Below are 16948 nucleotides of genomic sequence, written 5' to 3'. Positions count from 1 at the left end.
AGATGGGGGTGGGGGGGAGGTTAAGGAAAGGAAGAGACTAGGAAAGCTGGACCCAAAACTGGGGACTGTTTGTCTTTCTTGGCAATGCGGAACTGGGCCTCTGCAGAAGATGTCAGCATCAGGGCACAGGCAGCTACAGAAGCCAAGCACCAGTGTGTAGGCTCAAGCACCCAGATGGCCCCCTTGGCACCAGCTAGGAAAAATGGCAGCCCCTTAAAGGAGAGAATGTCTGATCCTAGTCAGTGTGAGCAGGTTTATTCCGGGGGTAGCACCCCATTTCTGGCCGTACCAATAATGAGACACAGGGGCCTCGGGAATGCATACAGTAGAAAAATCAGTCCTGGGAGCATGAGGATGACTCATTCCTCTTCATCCTCCTCAGCCATGCCCAGGGCCCGTGTGCCTGGGGCCCGAGCAGGCGTTGCCCGCTGGATAGAGACAATGCCACTGAGCAAGGCATAGCCCACCATGGCTGCCAGCCCTGCCAGCACAGATAGGATCTGGTTCCGGCGCCGGTATGGCTCCTCCTCAGTCTCTGGGCCTGCTGGTGTCTGACGTGGTGGTGGCACCCCAGCTGAGGGGAAAGGAAGGAAGGTAGGCAGGGGGCTAGTTCCTGGATCCCTGCCCACTCTCCCCAAGGCTGGCGCCCACCATCCATCTACCCCTTACCTCCATCCCAGGGGAAGTAGAGGCTGAGGATGTGGGTGCAGTAGGCACAGAGGTTGTGCAGCCCCCTCAGGTGGGCCTGCAGCTTCCCACTGGGCAGCTTTGCCTGCAGCAGCAAGGCCAAGTAGCTGAAGACAAAGGCGTCTAGGGAGGCGGGGCTGGAGTAGAGAGAGAAGGGTGGGATGGAGAGGCAGAAGGGGTAGAGATAGAATCAGAGGAAGAGTCGGCCCTGGAAGGGGGGCCCTGGGCAGCAGAGGGCCACCAGGGGAAGAGAGGACACACAGTTCTGGACCTGGTGTGGGAAGGGCTCCCCAGGTGGCGCCAGCCTGGCCCTGAATGGGACTCTATTCCAGGGCTGCACAAAGGGCACATTGAGTGCCCCACAGCCCTGCAGGCCCCTCCTGTGCCTGGCGGCCCTCCCACCCTCCTGCACCACTGAGGAGGCTCCGACCCCACACACAGCCCCACTGTCATCGGACCTAGTGTCTGTCCCGAGGAGCTCTTATCCAGAGCCTGAGCTCACCCCAGCCCCTGCAGCTACATCTGAACCTGTATCTTCTTCCAAGCCACCTATTATTCCCCTGGAGTCAGACTCACGCATCTCCAAAGAAGAATTTCTGAGAGCCCAGGCGCTGAGAGAGAAGGGTCAGGCATTCCCGAGCCTCTTGGTACAGCTATAGGGAGGACACAAGGTAGGCTTGTGGCTGCGGGAACAGTGCTGCCTCCCCTCCTAGGCACTCCCAGTCCTGGCCATCATCCTTGGGGCTCCTTTCATACAATAGCCCCCTGTCCCAGAGGTACCTCCTTCTCCAGCTCTTCTTCATTCTCAGGCCTGTGCTCCCCGCACAGCAGCTGCAGCCGCTCCATGTACTGCCGCTGCATGCGACCAGGCAGGAAGAAGTTGAGGGGAAAGGGCATAGCCTCTGCATACCACTTCCGGGTCACTTCCACATAGTTCTTGGTGTCTACCCAAAAAGTATGTATCTGGATTGGGTACGTAGGAAGGAAGAGGCAGGTCTGAGCCAGTGCACCTGCCTGACTCAGAGGAGGCTTCTGATCCCCATGCTGTTCCAAGCCTGTTGGGTGGGGGGGTGGGGAATGGGCAGTGTGTGTGCGCCTGGCCCCCTCCCCTGCTGGCCATGAATGGTGGGGGGGCTGGACACACTCACCAGCACTGGGAGCAGCTTCTCCTCTAGCAGAGACATGAAGGCCAAAGTGTCTGCCCCTTGCCGGGCTGACAGATCATAATCAGCATTATACTTCTGTGGAGGAAATGTCCATGAGGTGGATGCCGGGGGACTCCGGGGGCACCTCCCCAAGGAGGAGGCATCCTGACTGGTACCACCCTCACTGGCCTCTGAGTGTAGCAGAGGTAGAGCAAGCAGCTTTTCCCACTGAGGCCCCCTTGCCTGGGCCCAGCCAGTAGCCTGTTGCTGTTGGCAGAAAGCCTGGGTCTTGGAGCCTGCTGGCCGTGAAGGTCTCACGCCCAGTTGGGGGAGGAAGGAAGGCCCGGCCGCAAACCAGGAGCAGCTCCCAGAGTTTCCACGGAAAGCTGGCAGCATGCCTGCTGACGGCAACTTTCTAACTGTAACTTCCCCGATCCAGGCACCACAAAGCTAGCAGAGGAGAGCTCAGATGCAGTTCGGGCCTCAGTCCATGCCTCAGGAACTAGGGGACGCCATCCTCATGCTCCCAGGACCCAGGGAACCCATGCCCAGGGCCCCTGGCTTGTTCTCTCAATGCCTAACTCTTAGCTATTTCTTCTATTTCATTCCATGGCCCAGGCGCCACCGCCACACACACATTCCAACCGCACCCCCATGTCTCAGCCTGCCACACCTTCCTAGGCTCCAGCGTCTGCTCCTCAGCACCCCTGTCTACATCCTGAGTAAGCTTTGTCCCCAAATAACCTCTTGAGCATGATCCTTAAATCTCTCTGAGCCTCAGTTTCTCCCCTGTGGAATGAAAGTAATAGTCTCTTTTCTCTCAAAGTGGCTGTGTTAGGAGAAAACTCTGGAAACTGGAAAAGCTGTGTTCACATATAAGGAAACAAGAGAGTGACCTAGTCCTTGCCAGGAACTTTGGCTTTTACCTGGATCCCCTCTCCATGCCTCTCAAGCTTGCCTTAATTCTCCAGCTCCTTCACCTTTGGAAAAGTAGAAATGAAGATGAAGGGCCCACTTCTGACAAGGTGTTCCCTTTTGGAACCAAACTAGGAAAGCTAGAAGAACCTTTGGAAAGCATCCTAGCTGAGCCTCCCTAGTTTTTAAAATAAGGAACTTAAGGCTCTGAGAGGTTAAGTGAGTTGGTCACACAGTCAAGAACAGAATGAAGAGGAGAGCCTAGGTCTCCCCATTCCTCTTGTAATACTCTTTAAACTTCCCCACCCTGGTTCTAAGCCTTGTCCATCCTGAGCCCCATATCCAGCCCAACCTGAAAAAAAGGGCAATGGCCCTTAGAAGTCCCTCTCTGGTCCCACCTTTGAGGGCATCATCTGAGCCAACTGCTCTTTTCTACTCCACTTTCCCTTCCATGTGTCATCAGCCTATTCGTTTCTCCCTCCCCGCCCAGCAGGCAGAGGGCACTGTGCTTCCAGATGCCCTGACAGTGCCCCAGCTTAATCTCTGCCTACTGCTTCCTGCTTCACAGCAACATTGTGTGCGTCTCTCCCATCAGGCTTTGTGCTCCTTGAAGCTCTGGGTCATCTGCGTCTAGCTTGGCATGTACTTGGTGCTCAATAAATGTGTGTTGCACTGACTGAATTGACTGAACTCTCACTGACAGCCCCCCTACCCGAGCCACCTACCTCTTTTCGAAGGTGGGTGATGATCTTGTGTGGTACCGAGATGACCTCTCCATGACTGGTCCGAAGGGCAGGCAGAGTTCCTGACATTGAGAAAGAAGTATGCCCACCAGACCCTTAGCTGCCTATCCATGCATATTTGCACCACATCCCTGTCTGTCTCCTGCTCCTCCCCTTGTACATTCCCTTCTTCACTCCCCAGGGACACTGGGTACCTGAAGGGCTCCGCCAGGGGTTGGTGATCTTGTGCACCTTGAGTGGGGCACCAGTAAATCTGGCATAGGTCTGCAGGGAAGGAAGCAGAAGGCAGAGAGGCCAGGGAAATGGCCCCCACAGGAGAATCAGGAAGAGAAGTAACACTTTTTGAATACCTTTCCTGTTATGCTCTATATTTAGTACTTGCTTCCCAAAAAAAGAGGTAGACATTACCTTTCCCATTTTACAATGGGCAACACAGGGCTCAGAGAGAGATTATGGACATATCCGTGATTACAGGTCAGCCAAGAAAATCCTTCGCTCTGCCTCCTCTCCTGACATCTACCTGGTGAACACCTATCCTCATAAGTTTTTCCTAACCAGTATATCCCTCTTGGAAGCACTGGCCATGCCCTTCTTTGGCAGCCTCCATGGCCTGTTCCTACTTAGATCTTAGCACCTCAACATTTTATTACATTTATTTGCTTACACGTCTACCTTTTGATAAACAAATTCTGGGGAGGGACCAAGTCTTACTCATCTTTACATGCCAATGTTTGGTATTTGGAAGAGGCCTAATACATGCTTTTTAAATGAAGGAGTGAATGAGTGAAAGGAAACAGTCTGTCTGACTTCAAAATTCTTTCTATAGAACCTGGTTGTGGGCTTTTTGGTTCAATAAACAATAACCTCAATAAGGAGAAGGAGGAAAGGGGGAGGAGGAAAGGAAGGCTGAGAAGAAGACAGGAATGCCAAGCCCGGGAACCCTGAGATCGTCCAGCTTTAGTAAACCTCCGGATAAAGAAACAGCTCCCACAGAGAAGAGATCGCCCCAAGGTCACACAGCCAGTAAATGGATGTGCAAGGACTAAAACAACATCTCCTGAACCCCAGACCAGACCTCTTTCCATTGCTGCACAAACCCCAGGCTGCTACAGCATAGGACACTGAGCCCGTACCGGCCAGGCACGTTCTTTGATGGCTTTAGTTTTCCCCACTGCACCCGTGCTGAGGCGCCCTGGCAAAATTCGGAACGATCGGCTAGTTCAGGCCCCCTCCCCAGTCCTCCAGGGCGCAGCAGAGGGCGCTGGCGCCACCCCTCACCAGCACGGCCAGGCTGTCCAGGTCCACTGACGGCAGCCCCCAGCCCCCAGACCAGCAGAACAGCTCCATGGGCGCCGCCATCTTGCCCGCCCTCTGTCCCGGAAGCACCTCCCTCCACGCTTCTGCCCTCCCCGGCGCGGACCCGCCTCCCGCCACCGCCACTTTGGGAGCTCCGGGCGGGGGCCGGGGGAGGCCCTCGGGGAGGCGCGGCTTCGCCCGGCCGGAGAGGCGGCCGGATGGCGCGGGGCGGAGCCGCGGGCTTCGGGGGAGGGCTGCAGCCGCCTGATCCAGAGGCGGCTCCCGAAGGGGGGTGAGGGCTCTCGGCCAGGCGCGCCTCTGACGGTCAGGGCGCCTCGGCCGAGGGAGCCCCGAACCCCCGAAGGCAAAGGAGGCCCAACGGGAAGGGGGTCTTGTGCGCCTGGACGGGCTCTGGGGGCTCTCGCAAATCTGCACGTGGCCTGGGCTGCTCCAGCGCCCCTCAGGGCTCAGCCCCGAGCGGGAGCTGCGGGGGGGGGGGGGTCCCCCGAGCCGCATGTTTTCCACAGCGCGTTATGTTTGGAGCGGGCCCCGCGCCGCCTGTCGCCATGGAAACAAAACAGGGGCGGTGGCGGCGGCCGGAGCGAGGCCTGGTTGGAGCCTGGGTGGGGGAGGGGAGGTGGGGCTCGCTGGCTGTTGCCTTGGTAACGGGAACTGTGGCGCCCCTCCGCCTCATCCGGGTCACGGCCTGCCCACCAGTACCCCCAGTGTTCCCAGTCTGGCCCCCGGCCCCTGGCGTGTCCGCCGGTCTACTGCCCTTGGTGTCCCTTTCCTCTTGCCTGATTTCTTCACTCTAACCTGACGACTGTTTTAGACTCTCCCTCCAGTTCCCATCGGACGCTTCCATACTCCAAGTTTTCCTAGGAATGAGGGAAAATGGAGGCACAGGCACATGTGAAGGACCCCCCACCCCACCCTAAGAAAGCGCACTTGCTCTGTCAGAGCAACAAATTTCATGCCATGTGGACAACCCCTGGGCACTATAGCGAGCTAGTTTGGGCCACTCCCTTGGCATCCTCTCATGCCAGCTGTGGAATAATGCTCCTGTCTGGCACTGCCCCTGCCAGGGGTTCCTGCCTTTCCCAACTGTGGCTTTCAGAAAACAGTAGCATTCGGTAGTGGCCCCCAACAACCAGATGCCAGGAGAGAGAGAGGCTCCTGGGGGAGAGGACCATTAGGGAGAGGGAGGAGGTAGAGAGGCCTCCAGGACTCTTCCCGGTGCCCCTGGTTCCAGGAGCTGGGGATGCCTCTAGGGTGATTGGCAGCTCTTTGTTTCAGCCCCCCCTCACCCGCCTGCTGGCCCCCCCCTTCAACTCCCCCTTCCAGTCCCTCCGCCCCCCGCTCCTGTTCTCTCCGCCTAGCCTTTTCCCCTCCCAGCCGCCTGCCTGCCAGGGGTAGTGAGCCGGCTGAGCGGCATGGAGACGCAGGAACTTCGGGGGGCCCTGGCTCTTCTCCTCCTTTGCACTTTCGCATCTGCCAGTCAGGACCTGCAGGGTAAGCCTGTCTCCATCCTCTTAGACCCCTCTCTGTCTCCTCCCCATTTGCCCCCAGGCTAGAAGCAGGGAACATGTGGGCAAGGGGAAAGGGGAAGAGTCCTGAAATCAAGTGGGAGGGAAGAGTTGGTGAAATTACCGCCCTGTGGGAAGGAGTTGACACTAGAGGGTGGTGGGTGAGTGGGAACTGGCCAGGGTCAGCATGAGGCCAGGGCAGAGGACTCGGGAGCTGGATGCTAGGGCTGCCTGGCTATGTTGGTGTCTTAGCATCCACAGGCACCCTGGGGTCTGGGAGAGCAGCTCGGAGGTGGGCTTCTTCAACTCCTGGGCTCCTGGCTGCCCAAGGACAGGGCTGGGGTGGGGACGGAGAGGTCTGGACTCTCCTGGAGGTCTGGTGGTGGGATGGGCCTGTGGGTGTGGGAGAGGTAGTTGGAGGAGATGACACAGGCACAGATTCTTTACAGGCTGGAAGGGAAACCACAGATTGGCCAGGACACAGGAGGCAGAGGAGCTGGGTCCCACATTCCCGTGGGAGAGAGCCAGACAGTGGGAGGGTCAGAGCCTTCAGTAGGCAGCTGTTCCCATCCAGAGCGAGTGTGCTGAGCCCCCAGGATGGGAGGAGGGGCACTAGGGTGTGGAATGAGCCAAACTCAGCAGTGTAAAGAGAAACTGCCTTCCCATTTCTGCGCTGTGGGCACCAGGTGCTACCCCTGCCTGGGATCAGCACAGTGACTCCTTTGCGCCACCTGGTGGGAGCATCTCAAGTTTGTGGGATGCTGTTTCTGTATTCCCAAGCGAGCCTCTGGCCTGCCGGTTCCCACAGATTGGCAATAGGCAATATTTAGGGAAAGGAAGGCACAATGCCTTGTCCTCTAACAGCACAAGGGTTGAATTTTGAAAAGGTGACTAATACTGTCTGGGGAGGGTTGGGGGGTGAAGGATGCCCCACCCTTGAGGGCTCAGGGAAGAGAGCAGACCTTAGCATTTGACCTCTTTCTCTGACCTTGATCATCCTGGCCAGTGATTGACCTGCTGACTGTGGGCGAGTCCCGGCAGATGGTAGCTGTGGCGGAGAAGATCCGGACAGCCCTGCTCACCGCTGGGGACATCTACCTCTTGTCCACCTTCCGCCTGCCCCCCAAGCAGGGTGGTGTCCTGTTTGGCCTCTACTCTCGCCAAGACAACACACGATGGCTGGAGGCCTCTGTTGTAGGCAAGATCAACAAAGGTGACTGGTGGGCATCTCCTTTCCTGCAGCAGTGACCCCCTTGAGCACTCCCTCATCCCCACTCCCAGATCCCTCTTAAGGACCATGGACCCACCAGGCTGTGCCCAGGCACCAGGGGCACCTGCTATGGGGTGCTTAGGAGGTGTCTTAGGAGGCCAGGCCCCAAACAATAGCATAATGCCTGGTATTTGTAGGGACCAGGTGTTGTACTTGGGGATGCCTGGGGGGAGGAGAGGCATGTCTCTGTGCCCCAGCAGTGGTATAGAGAGGTCCCCAGACTCCTGGGACAGTTCAGTGGGTACAGAACCAGCTGCCACCCTAGGAGGGGATAGAGTGATCTGATGCCACTGAAGACTCAGAAGTCCTAGTCTCTAAACCAATTTGAAAAACATTTATTGTGTACCTATTATGTGCAAGATGTTGAAAGATACATAGTTGAATAAGGGATGACAGCTTCAGAGATGTGGTACACAGCAGAGTTGATCCAAGCCTCAACTGGGAGACAGGGGTGGGGGACAGCGCCCATACTGACCTCCCCTCCTGGGCAGTGCTGGTGCGGTACCAGCGGGAGGATGGCAAAGTCCATGCAGTGAACCTACAGCAAGCAGGCCTGGCCGACGGGCGCACACACACGGCTCTCCTGCGACTCCGAGGCCCGTCCCGCCCCAGCCCTGCCCTGCAGCTCTATGTGGACTGCAAACTGGGTGACCAGCATGCTGGCCTTCCGGCACTGGCCCCCATTCCTCCAGCGGAGGTTGATGGGCTGGAGATTAGGACTGGACAGAAGGCTTATTTGAGGATGCAGGTGAGCAGGAAGGGAAGACCCTCTGAGTTGCTGTGAAAACAATTTGCACCAATGGGAGGAGGAGTTGGTAGGTCCTTCCACCCTTCTCTGCTCCTGTCCCCCCAGGGCTTCGTGGAATCTATGAAAATGATTCTGGGTGGGTCCATGGCCCGGGTTGGAGCCCTGAGTGAGTGTCCGTTCCAGGGGGATGAATCCATCCACAGTGCAGGTAACACAGTGACTTCTGTTAGCTGACATCCTGGACCCCAGGTCCTGTGATAATTGGTGACTCTCATCCTCTTGACCTCCCTCCCCCTAACACTCATTCCTTTGGCTCACCTATTCCTGGGGCCTCTGACCCTGTTAACCCAAATCTCCTTCACCTCTGATTCTATAATCTCCAAATAATACAGCCATCCCAGGAGGTGGGTCAAAAAAATTTCCCTGTTCAGGGGCCAGCCCCATGGCCTAGTCAAGTTTGGTGTGCTCTGCTTTGGCGGCCGGGGTTCACAGGTTCAGATCCCGGGCATGGACCTACACTACTTGTCAGCCATGCTGTGGTGGCAACCCATGTATAAAATGGAGGAAGATTGCCATAGATGTTAGCTCAGGGTGAATCTTCCACAGCAAAAAAATAAAAAAAAATTTTTTTAAATTTCCCTGTTCAGGTCATCCCGCCTACCAGGGTGGCCAGAAAAATAAAATGATCCAAGGGAAGAATATAACTCTGAAGAACTCTGAGTGGGGGTGAGGAAGTTAACTACTTGGTCTTGGTTGCCTGGGATAAGGGTCTTGGGTCTTTTTTAGCTCCCTGTGGCAGCTATCACTTAGCAGCAGTTTCTCTGAGCATTGCCCATCTGCCTGGTCTCTGACAGGGATGTTTGGACGCTCTTACCTAAATAAAACAGCCACTTCTCCTAGATATTTCAGAGAAAGGGCTCTTGCAGTAGAAGCTTAGGAGGGTGGAAATGGAATGTTCTGGGGCCCTGGCCCTGCTTTGGGTTGCCTCTCACTTGGATCCCTTCTGCCACTAGCATGCCTGGGGAACAGGAGGATTTGGGTTTTGACTGTCTGTGAGGCGACTTCCTTACAAGGTCCCTCACCTAGTGGAAAGAGCTGGTGCTGCTTGCCTGTCACCTCTGCCGCCCTACTATCCAACACTCCATCTTTATTCAAGGCTCCAGCCCTTTGTCCCACCCCTCTTTTTCTTCCTCCTCTTCACCAGCCAGGCCCCTCTTCACATCTCCACTCTCTGTGTTTTCTTCTTCTTTCTAGTGACCAATGCACTCCATTCCATCCTCGGTGAGTAGGCTGCGATGAGGTGGAAGGGGCAGGAGAGTGGAGAGGGGACCAGGCTTTGGCAGCTGCCTGAAACTGTGTCCTCTTCAGCTGGGAATGGGGTGGGGTTTAAAGGGGGGGGGGAGTAGTGGCAGGAGCTGGCTCACTACCCAGAGAGAGACGAGGGCTGATGCCCCAGTTCTGAGCCCTTCTGCACCCTGGGCCCTGACAGGAGAGCAGACCAAGGCGCTGGTCACCCAACTTACCCTCTTCAACCAGATCCTGGTGGAGCTGCGGGATGATATCCGAGACCAGGTTTGAGTGGGCCAGCAAAGGGTGGCACTGATTCTGGGGTGGAGTGGCAGATGCCAAGAGCTGACTCCTCCCCATCCTTCTGTTTGCCAGGTGAAGGAAATGTCCTTGATCCGAAACACCATCATGGAGTGTCAGGTGTGCGGTGAGTGGGCGAGTAAGGGAGGGCTCCAGGTGGCATTACTGTGCTCCCCACCCCATGGCTTTGGCCTCCACTTCTGGTGATTTGAATGGTGACTTCTGGGTGGCTCTGATTGTACTCGTCCCCCAGGCTTCCACGAGCAGCGCTCCCACTGCAGCCCCAACCCCTGCTTCCGCGGCGTGGACTGCATGGAAGTGTATGAGTACCCCGGCTACCGCTGTGGGCCCTGTCCCCCTGGCCTGCAGGGCAACGGCACCCACTGCACTGACATCAATGAGGTGGGGGAGGGCAGAATCTGGAAGGGCACAGAAAGCTACGGGGAGGGAGTTAGGAGGCCCAAGGTGGGGTGAATGTTGGTCAGAAGCAGAGGAACCTGGGGTTTAGGAGAGGTTGGAGACCATAAAAGAAGTGTGAGAAGGAAGGGACAGAGGCCTGGGGTGAAGACTGAAGGGCCACACAGGGAAACAGCTGGGGGAGTGACAGGAGCAGTTTGAGATAGCTAGCCAGGAGGGAACCTGGACGGAGGCTGGGGTGGGGATCAGAGCACAACGAGGTTGGTGGGGGAGGGCCACAAACAAGGGAGACCGGGAGCAGTGACCCTAAGATCACAGGCAGAGGCCTGACCTCTTCCTTCTCGTCTGGTCTCCAGTGTGCTCATGCTGACCCTTGTTTTCCGGGCTCCAGCTGCATCAACACCATGCCTGGCTTCCACTGCGAGGCCTGTCCTCGAGGCTACAAAGGCACCCGGGTGTCTGGTGTGGGCATTGACTACGCCCGGGCCAGCAAACAGGTCAGGTTGGGTAGAGGGTGTGGACAAGAGATCTTGGCCTGTAGGGGCTGGGGGCTTCTGGGTTGGACCTGGGGTCTTTGTGATAAATGGGATGAGGCTACTGGCTCATCTGCTGGCTTTGCATTGGTTTGGGTCTGGGCTTCATGTCAATGTTCACAGATAAGGCCACACCAGTGCCCTCTCCTGTATCTGAGGAGACCCACCATAGGTCTGGTTCTACCCAAAGTCTGCCCCTTCAGGTCTGCAATGATGTTGATGAATGCAATGATGGTAACAATGGTGGCTGTGACCCAAACTCCATCTGCACCAATACCGTGGTGAGCTGAGTACTGAGTGTGTCTGGGGAGGTGGGAATGTGAAACCCCCTCCTCAAATTCCCTGCTCCCCCTCGCCCTTTCCTAGGGCACTGCACATAGTAGGTGCTCCACACAGACCTGATTTGGAGTTCTGGTTCTGTCTCTTTCTAGCTGTGACTGTTAGCGAGTTATTTAGCTTTTCTGAGCCTCAGCATCCTCACTTGAAAAATAGGGCCATTGTCTACCTTGAAAGGTTGTCAGGAGAACCTAAAGGAGATAACTGATAGACCTGGCATAGAGCTGTGAGTGCCCATCTTACACACCTCGAGGGGGACAGTGCTGGTCCTGGGACCTGGCGGGCTGACCCTCCTTCCTCAGACACTGCTTCCCTACTCCTAGGGCTCTTTCAAGTGTGGTCCCTGTCGCCTGGGCTTCGTGGGCAACCAGAGCCAGGGCTGCCTTCCAGCCCGGACGTGCCGCAGCCCAGCCCACAGCCCCTGCCATGTCCACGCACACTGTCTCTTTGAACGCAATGGTGCAGTGTCCTGCTCGGTGAGCTAGGCCTGGGGCTTGGAAGGAAAAGGGAGAATCTGGGCTAGTGCAGAGCTAGTGAACATGTTTATGGGCTGGAATGGGGGCCTTCACGGGAGAGGGAGGTGGGCCTGGGCCCAGGAATTGGCTGGTGAGAATAGAGCCTGAAGCAGGGAAAAGGGTGTGTGTGAGGAGCCAGTCCAGACCACTAACTCCCACGCTTTGTGTTGCCCCAGTGTAATGTGGGCTGGGCCGGGAATGGGAACGTGTGTGGGCCTGACACGGACATTGATGGCTACCCAGACCAGGCGCTGCCCTGCATGGACAACAACAAACACTGCAAACAGGTACAGGGGGCAGGTGCTCAAGTGAACAGGATAGGGCGCCCCAGGCTGGGGCAGGCCAAAATTCATCCATCCTCCTCTTCCCCATGACCTTTAGGACAACTGCCTTTTGACACCCAACTCTGGGCAGGAAGATGCTGATAATGATGGTGTGGGGGACCAGTGTGATGATGATGCTGATGGGGATGGGATCAAGAATGTTGAGGTAGCTTCCAGACATCCTGCCCCTTCTAGCTCCTCTGTTCTCCTCCACATCTCTGTTGCCTTGTCATATAACCCTGCCACTCTTGGCCCTGGGCAGCTCTCCCAGAAGAGCCCAAGTGCTCCAAAATTAGAAAGGCATAAGCCTGGTGCCCAGGATGAGGTGGACTACCTGGAGGTTGGATGGGTGGGACTGCACTAAGCACATGGACCATCACAGGGGAGGTGATTGTAGACAAGGGTACAGGGACAAGGTGGGTGCTAGGTGGCCAGTGGTTCGAGGGAGGCCTGACTCTTTCCCTCCCACCCCAGGACAACTGCCGGCTGTTCCCCAACAAGGACCAGCAAAACTCAGATACAGATTCATTTGGTGACGCCTGTGACAACTGCCCCAATGTTCCCAACAATGACCAGAAGGACACAGATGGCAATGGGGAAGGAGATGCCTGTGACAACGACGTGGATGGGGATGGTGCAGGCCTGGGGTTGAGGGGGTGTCTGGGAGACCTGTCAGAACTTGGATACAGGCGGGAATGAAGCAGGGAGACTAGGAAGTCTGAGAATTGGGGTGGGGGGGCAGGGCGGTGCTTAGGGAAGTCAGCCTAGGTGAGAGATTACTGTGGCGGGTGTCGGTGGGAACGTGAGGTAATGTGTAAAGTTAGGCAGGGAGTGGGTAAGAGGGTGAGACAAGTACAGGCAGATTACCTGACCAGCTGTCCTCTGGATGGGAGGCAAAGATTGGGGCTTTCACCAACCTAGAAGAGGGAGTGTGACAGGTTCTAGTGACAACCTTGTGCTACCCCCATGTCTTCTAGGCATCCCCAATGGATTGGACAATTGCCCTAAAGTCCCCAATCCCCTACAGACAGACAGGGATGAGGATGGGGTGGGAGATGCCTGCGACAGCTGCCCTGAAATGAGCAATCCTACCCAGGTACAGGGGAATGGAGAGGGCAGGGAAGGGGTGGGGGCCTAGTGGATGAAGCCCCGGCCTTTTGGACGGGAAGTGGTCAGGTCACCCTCTTCAGAATTATCAAGAAGAGATGGTGAGAACAGGCCCCTCTCTCTCAGACAGATGCAGACAGCGACCTGGTGGGGGATGTCTGTGACACCAATGAAGACAGGTAGGGTCTTGGCCAAGAGATGGAAGGTCTTACAGGGGATCCTTTACTTTCCTCTAGCATATTCTCAATTCCCTCTATGATTTAGTCTTAAATCTCCACTACTATTGAACAGGAAGTCATTCCCATAGTCTACCCTACTTTCTTATTGCTGGACCTTCACCTCATCTGGCTGACTGTAAGGGGTCTGGTTGAATGGAGGGCATACCCCAGAAAGACTCCTAAGCAGAAGAGGGGGGAAGGATGTGGTACCTTTAGAGTGTTTATTTGGTGCCTGTTCTTCTGGACAGCGATGGGGATGGACATCAGGACACAAAGGACAACTGCCCACAGCTGCCCAACAGCTCCCAGCTGGACTCAGACAATGACGGACTTGGAGATGAGTGTGATGTGGACGATGACAATGATGGTGTCCCAGATTATGTGCCTCCTGGTCCTGATAACTGTCGCCTGGTACCAAATCCAAATCAGAAGGACTCAGATGGTAAGCCTGGGGTCCCACAGAGGATTGGACTGGTGTGGGCTTTGCTTAGGGAAGGGTAACAGGCCTTGCTGGGGAGTGAGGAAAGGCAGAATGGGGAGAGAGGTCAGGAATGCAAGGCCCAAGAGATGGTAGTGCTGGCTAATGCCAGTGGCCAGGGCCTTTCTGAGTGCCTAGCCTTACTCTGCCCAGGCAATGGCGTTGGTGATGTGTGTGAGGATGACTTTGACAATGATGCAGTCGTTGACCCCCTGGATGTGTGCCCTGAAAGTGCAGAGGTAACCCTCACAGATTTTCGGGCCTATCAGACCGTCGTCCTGGATCCTGAGGGTGATGCTCAGATTGACCCAAACTGGGTCGTGCTCAACCAGGTACTGGGGCAGTGGGCTGGGCGGGTGCTGTCAGACCAGACTCCCAGGTGGGGCCTTGGTGGGGTAGCGCACCTGGATCAGGGCTTTCTTCTTTGTTGCACACCACCAGGGCATGGAAATCGTTCAAACCATGAATAGTGATCCCGGCCTGGCAGTTGGTATGTAAGGGACACCCAGTTCAGTAATTTCAGTAATTTCTAAACAAAGGAATCCTACCAGGGGAGTAGGTGGGGAGCAAACTGGCCACACATATAGCAGGCATCCCTTCCCACCCCCACCTCACAATGGGCCACCAGTAGCTTTGCTGCCCCTGACCTTGATCCCACCCACCCCTAGGATATACAGCCTTCAATGGTGTGGACTTTGAAGGCACCTTCCATGTGAACACAGTGACTGATGATGACTATGCAGGCTTTCTCTTCAGCTATCAGGACAGCGGCCGCTTCTACGTGGTCATGTGGAAACAAACGGAACAGACCTACTGGCAGGCCACACCTTTCCGGGCTGTGGCCCAGCCTGGGCTGCAGCTCAAGGTCTCGCAGCTGCCCAGATTCCCCAATCCTGGGCCCTTTCCCAAAGTCTCCCCCGGCAACCCCACGGCCTCCCCCGCTGCCTGAGTGGGAACCCTCTTACCCAGACTTCTGGCCTGGAGGTTGGCTCCCTGGGGTTCCAGAACATTCTCCTGACCACCTAGACTTCCTTTTCCACCTGCACTTATCAACCTGTTGTCTCCCCTCACTTGGGTCCTGTGGTTGACCGGCTGTCTTTGCCACTGTCCCCCAGGCAGTGACATCAGTGTCTGGCCCAGGTGAGCACCTCCGGAATGCTCTGTGGCATACTGGCCACACCCCTGATCAGGTACGACTGCTGTGGACTGACCCACGAAATGTGGGCTGGCGTGACAAGACCTCCTACCGCTGGCAGCTGCTGCACCGGCCTCAAGTTGGCTACATTCGGTGAGGGGAGGGGCTGAGCCCTCCTGAGGTACCCCAGGCTCAGCCTGTCCTTTGCTTTTAGCTGGGATTCACCAGTGACCTCCCCTCTACTCAGTGCCTTGGTGCCATGGGCCTGGACTGGGACTTCTCTCCATCTCCCCTCTCACCACAGACCTGCTGCCTCAGCCCTGCTTTCCTCCTAACATCAGGCAGCCTGGGCTCTGGTGCTGGTGCTGCCGAGGACCTATAGGCAGTGTTGGGCAAGTCCTTCATTTTCTGTGCTCTGTTTTCCCCTCTGTCAAATGAGGGCACCTCTGGGAACCTCCAAACCCCAGGCCAGTCTGTGGAGAGGCACATCACATCCAGCCCCTTCATGGGGACAGCTCAGAACTTGCCTCATCAAAGGGATCATCATTTACAGAAGAGCAAACTGAGCCCCAGACTTCACGCCTCTTAGTCGCAGAGCTGAGGCCTCTCAGTTCAGCACTTTATCCAAACTTCACATTTCCTACTTGGTAGGGATGACAGGGAAGGGAGGGGAAATGGCCAAGAGCCGAGTCCAGGGACTTGGGTTGGTTCCCCTTTAAGGTGCCTGGGGCTGCGGGGGCGCCAGGGCAGGGGATAAGGGGGGGTGGACTAGAGCCTGGGAAGCGGGTGACTTCACCCCCCAGTCCATTGTGCTCATCGTCATGGCAACCCAATCCTCGCTTGGAATGTGGCTGGTGCTTTGAGATGCAAAGGGAGATGGACAAAGAGCCAGGGGCCCCAGGCCTGAGAAAAGCACCCCCTTCCCTCCCCTTTCCTTCCTCCCTTTTCCCCCCTCCCTTCTCTCTCAGGCCTGGTGTGCTCAAGGGGGGTTGGGGTTGAACAGGGGCCAGGCATGGTGGCACAGTGCCCACTGACACCCTAGCACCAATGGACACCCCTATCCTGGACAGGGTGAAGCTCTATGAGGGTCCCCAGCTAGTGGCGGATTCTGGGGTGATCATTGACACATCCATGCGAGGGGGGCGTCTTGGTGTATTCTGCTTCTCCCAAGAAAACATCATTTGGTCCAATCTCCAGTATCGATGCAATGGTGAGGCTCTAGACTGAGATCAGCCTGACCTCTCATGCCCTCTTGGGAGAGCCACATCTTCGGACCTTAATCATTTCTCCTTCCTCAGACACAGTGCCCGAGGATTTTGAGCCATTCCGGAGGCAGCTGCTCCAGGGAAGAGTGTGAAGATGTGGCCACCGGACTCAGAATCCTGATTTTAGACCCTTTGGCCTTGGGGTCCATTCTGGAGACCCTGGGGTCTAATATACAGCCCCTCAGCCAAACACAGACCCTCCTCTGGCACCCACCAGGAGTTCAGCTCCCGAGGGGTGGTGACCCCACTGTTCAGGAGATGGGAAGTTTTCAAGGGGTATTTCTCAGGCACTAACCCCACGAAAGATAACAGCACATTGCCATAAAGTTCCAGTTGTTTTCTAAGCCAGTGCAATTGCTTATTTTAGGGGTAATCCGGGATAGAGTGGGAGCAGGAAGGAACCTGAGGGGGGTAAGGGAGAGGACTGGTAGGATGGTAGTTAGAGATCTACAGAAAGTTTGGCTGAGTTTGGGACATGATGAGGAAGGTGCTGGATGGGGGTTAGGTGAAGGCTAGGGGTTAGGTGAGGGATGAGGTACTGGTCGGAGGATGACTAAAGTCCTCCCAGTCCCTCTTACTCACGGTGGCAGCGGCGACACTCCAGTCTATCTTAGATCAGCCGGGATCGAGAGCCAGGAGGGCTGGGACTGCCCCGCTCGGGGTGAGGGGGAGGCCGGGGGGCCGAAGGGGCCGGAGGCCGGGAC

The 16948-nt window shown here is 56.4% G+C and overlaps 2 protein-coding genes and 1 long non-coding RNA gene across 5 annotated transcripts; 1 reads left to right on the top strand and 2 right to left on the bottom strand.

Annotated features, from left to right (window-relative positions):
* Positions 1 to 239: 239 nt before the first annotated feature.
* On the bottom strand, positions 240 to 5317 carry MTX1 (metaxin 1). Its single transcript, XM_014837045.3, is given in 10 exon segments — positions 240 to 574; positions 670 to 824; positions 1264 to 1340; positions 1468 to 1650; positions 1836 to 1928; positions 3473 to 3552; positions 3685 to 3754; positions 4769 to 4947; positions 4950 to 5076; positions 5078 to 5317. Coding segments are annotated over 10 exon segments (1404 nt in total). The 5' UTR covers positions 5303 to 5317; the 3' UTR covers positions 240 to 359.
* An 825-nt stretch (positions 5318 to 6142) lies between these two features.
* On the top strand, positions 6143 to 16593 carry THBS3 (thrombospondin 3). Of its 3 annotated transcripts, XM_014837046.3 has the most exons (23): positions 6145 to 6298; positions 7319 to 7525; positions 8074 to 8330; positions 8436 to 8538; positions 9585 to 9611; positions 9820 to 9902; positions 9993 to 10044; positions 10171 to 10319; positions 10691 to 10831; positions 11071 to 11148; positions 11527 to 11679; positions 11895 to 12005; positions 12100 to 12207; positions 12516 to 12675; positions 13019 to 13137; positions 13275 to 13327; positions 13615 to 13808; positions 13998 to 14176; positions 14286 to 14334; positions 14513 to 14709; positions 14960 to 15132; positions 16050 to 16189; positions 16278 to 16593. In XM_014837046.3, the coding sequence occupies exons 1-23, from the start codon at positions 6220 to 6222 to the stop codon at positions 16334 to 16336; spliced, it is 2871 nt and encodes a 956-aa protein (XP_014692532.2). In that variant the 5' UTR covers positions 6145 to 6219; the 3' UTR covers positions 16337 to 16593. The 3 variants fall into 3 exon arrangements, with proteins under 3 accessions (XP_070353710.1, XP_014692532.2, XP_070353709.1); XM_070497609.1 differs by lacking the exon at positions 9820 to 9902 and having other exon boundaries at positions 6143 to 6298; positions 9993 to 10037; positions 16278 to 16591; XM_070497608.1 differs by lacking the exons at positions 6145 to 6298; positions 7319 to 7525 and having other exon boundaries at positions 8276 to 8330; positions 9993 to 10037; positions 16278 to 16591.
* On the bottom strand, positions 8222 to 13711 carry LOC123280880 (uncharacterized). The gene is made up of 5 exons (XR_011498226.1): positions 13577 to 13711; positions 12909 to 12958; positions 10666 to 10773; positions 9854 to 10006; positions 8222 to 8360 (listed from the first exon to the last, which is right to left on the bottom strand). It is a non-coding gene; the product is annotated as an uncharacterized lncRNA (long non-coding RNA).
* Positions 16594 to 16948: the final 355 nt, after the last annotated feature.

This window comes from Equus asinus, chromosome 25 (genome assembly GCF_041296235.1).
Source record: "Equus asinus isolate D_3611 breed Donkey chromosome 25, EquAss-T2T_v2, whole genome shotgun sequence".
NCBI classification, from domain to species: domain Eukaryota; kingdom Metazoa; phylum Chordata; class Mammalia; order Perissodactyla; family Equidae; genus Equus; species Equus asinus.
Note: the sequence above shows the minus strand (reverse complement) of the source record. Positions and strands in the feature narration are given on the sequence as shown.

What these genes read in the sequence shown, in the direction of transcription:
- THBS3 (XM_014837046.3), top strand. Translation starts at nt 6,220, where the DNA reads ATGGAGACGCAGGAACTTCGGGGGGCCCTGGCTCTTCTCCTCCTTTGC. An exon ending in TGAATCCATCCACAGTGCAG is followed by an intron (nt 8,539 to 9,584) that starts GTAACACAGTGA and finishes TCTTCTTTCTAG; the next exon opens with TGACCAATGCACTCCATTCC. An exon ending in ATGGGATCAAGAATGTTGAG is followed by an intron (nt 12,208 to 12,515) that starts GTAGCTTCCAGA and finishes CTCCCACCCCAG; the next exon opens with GACAACTGCCGGCTGTTCCC.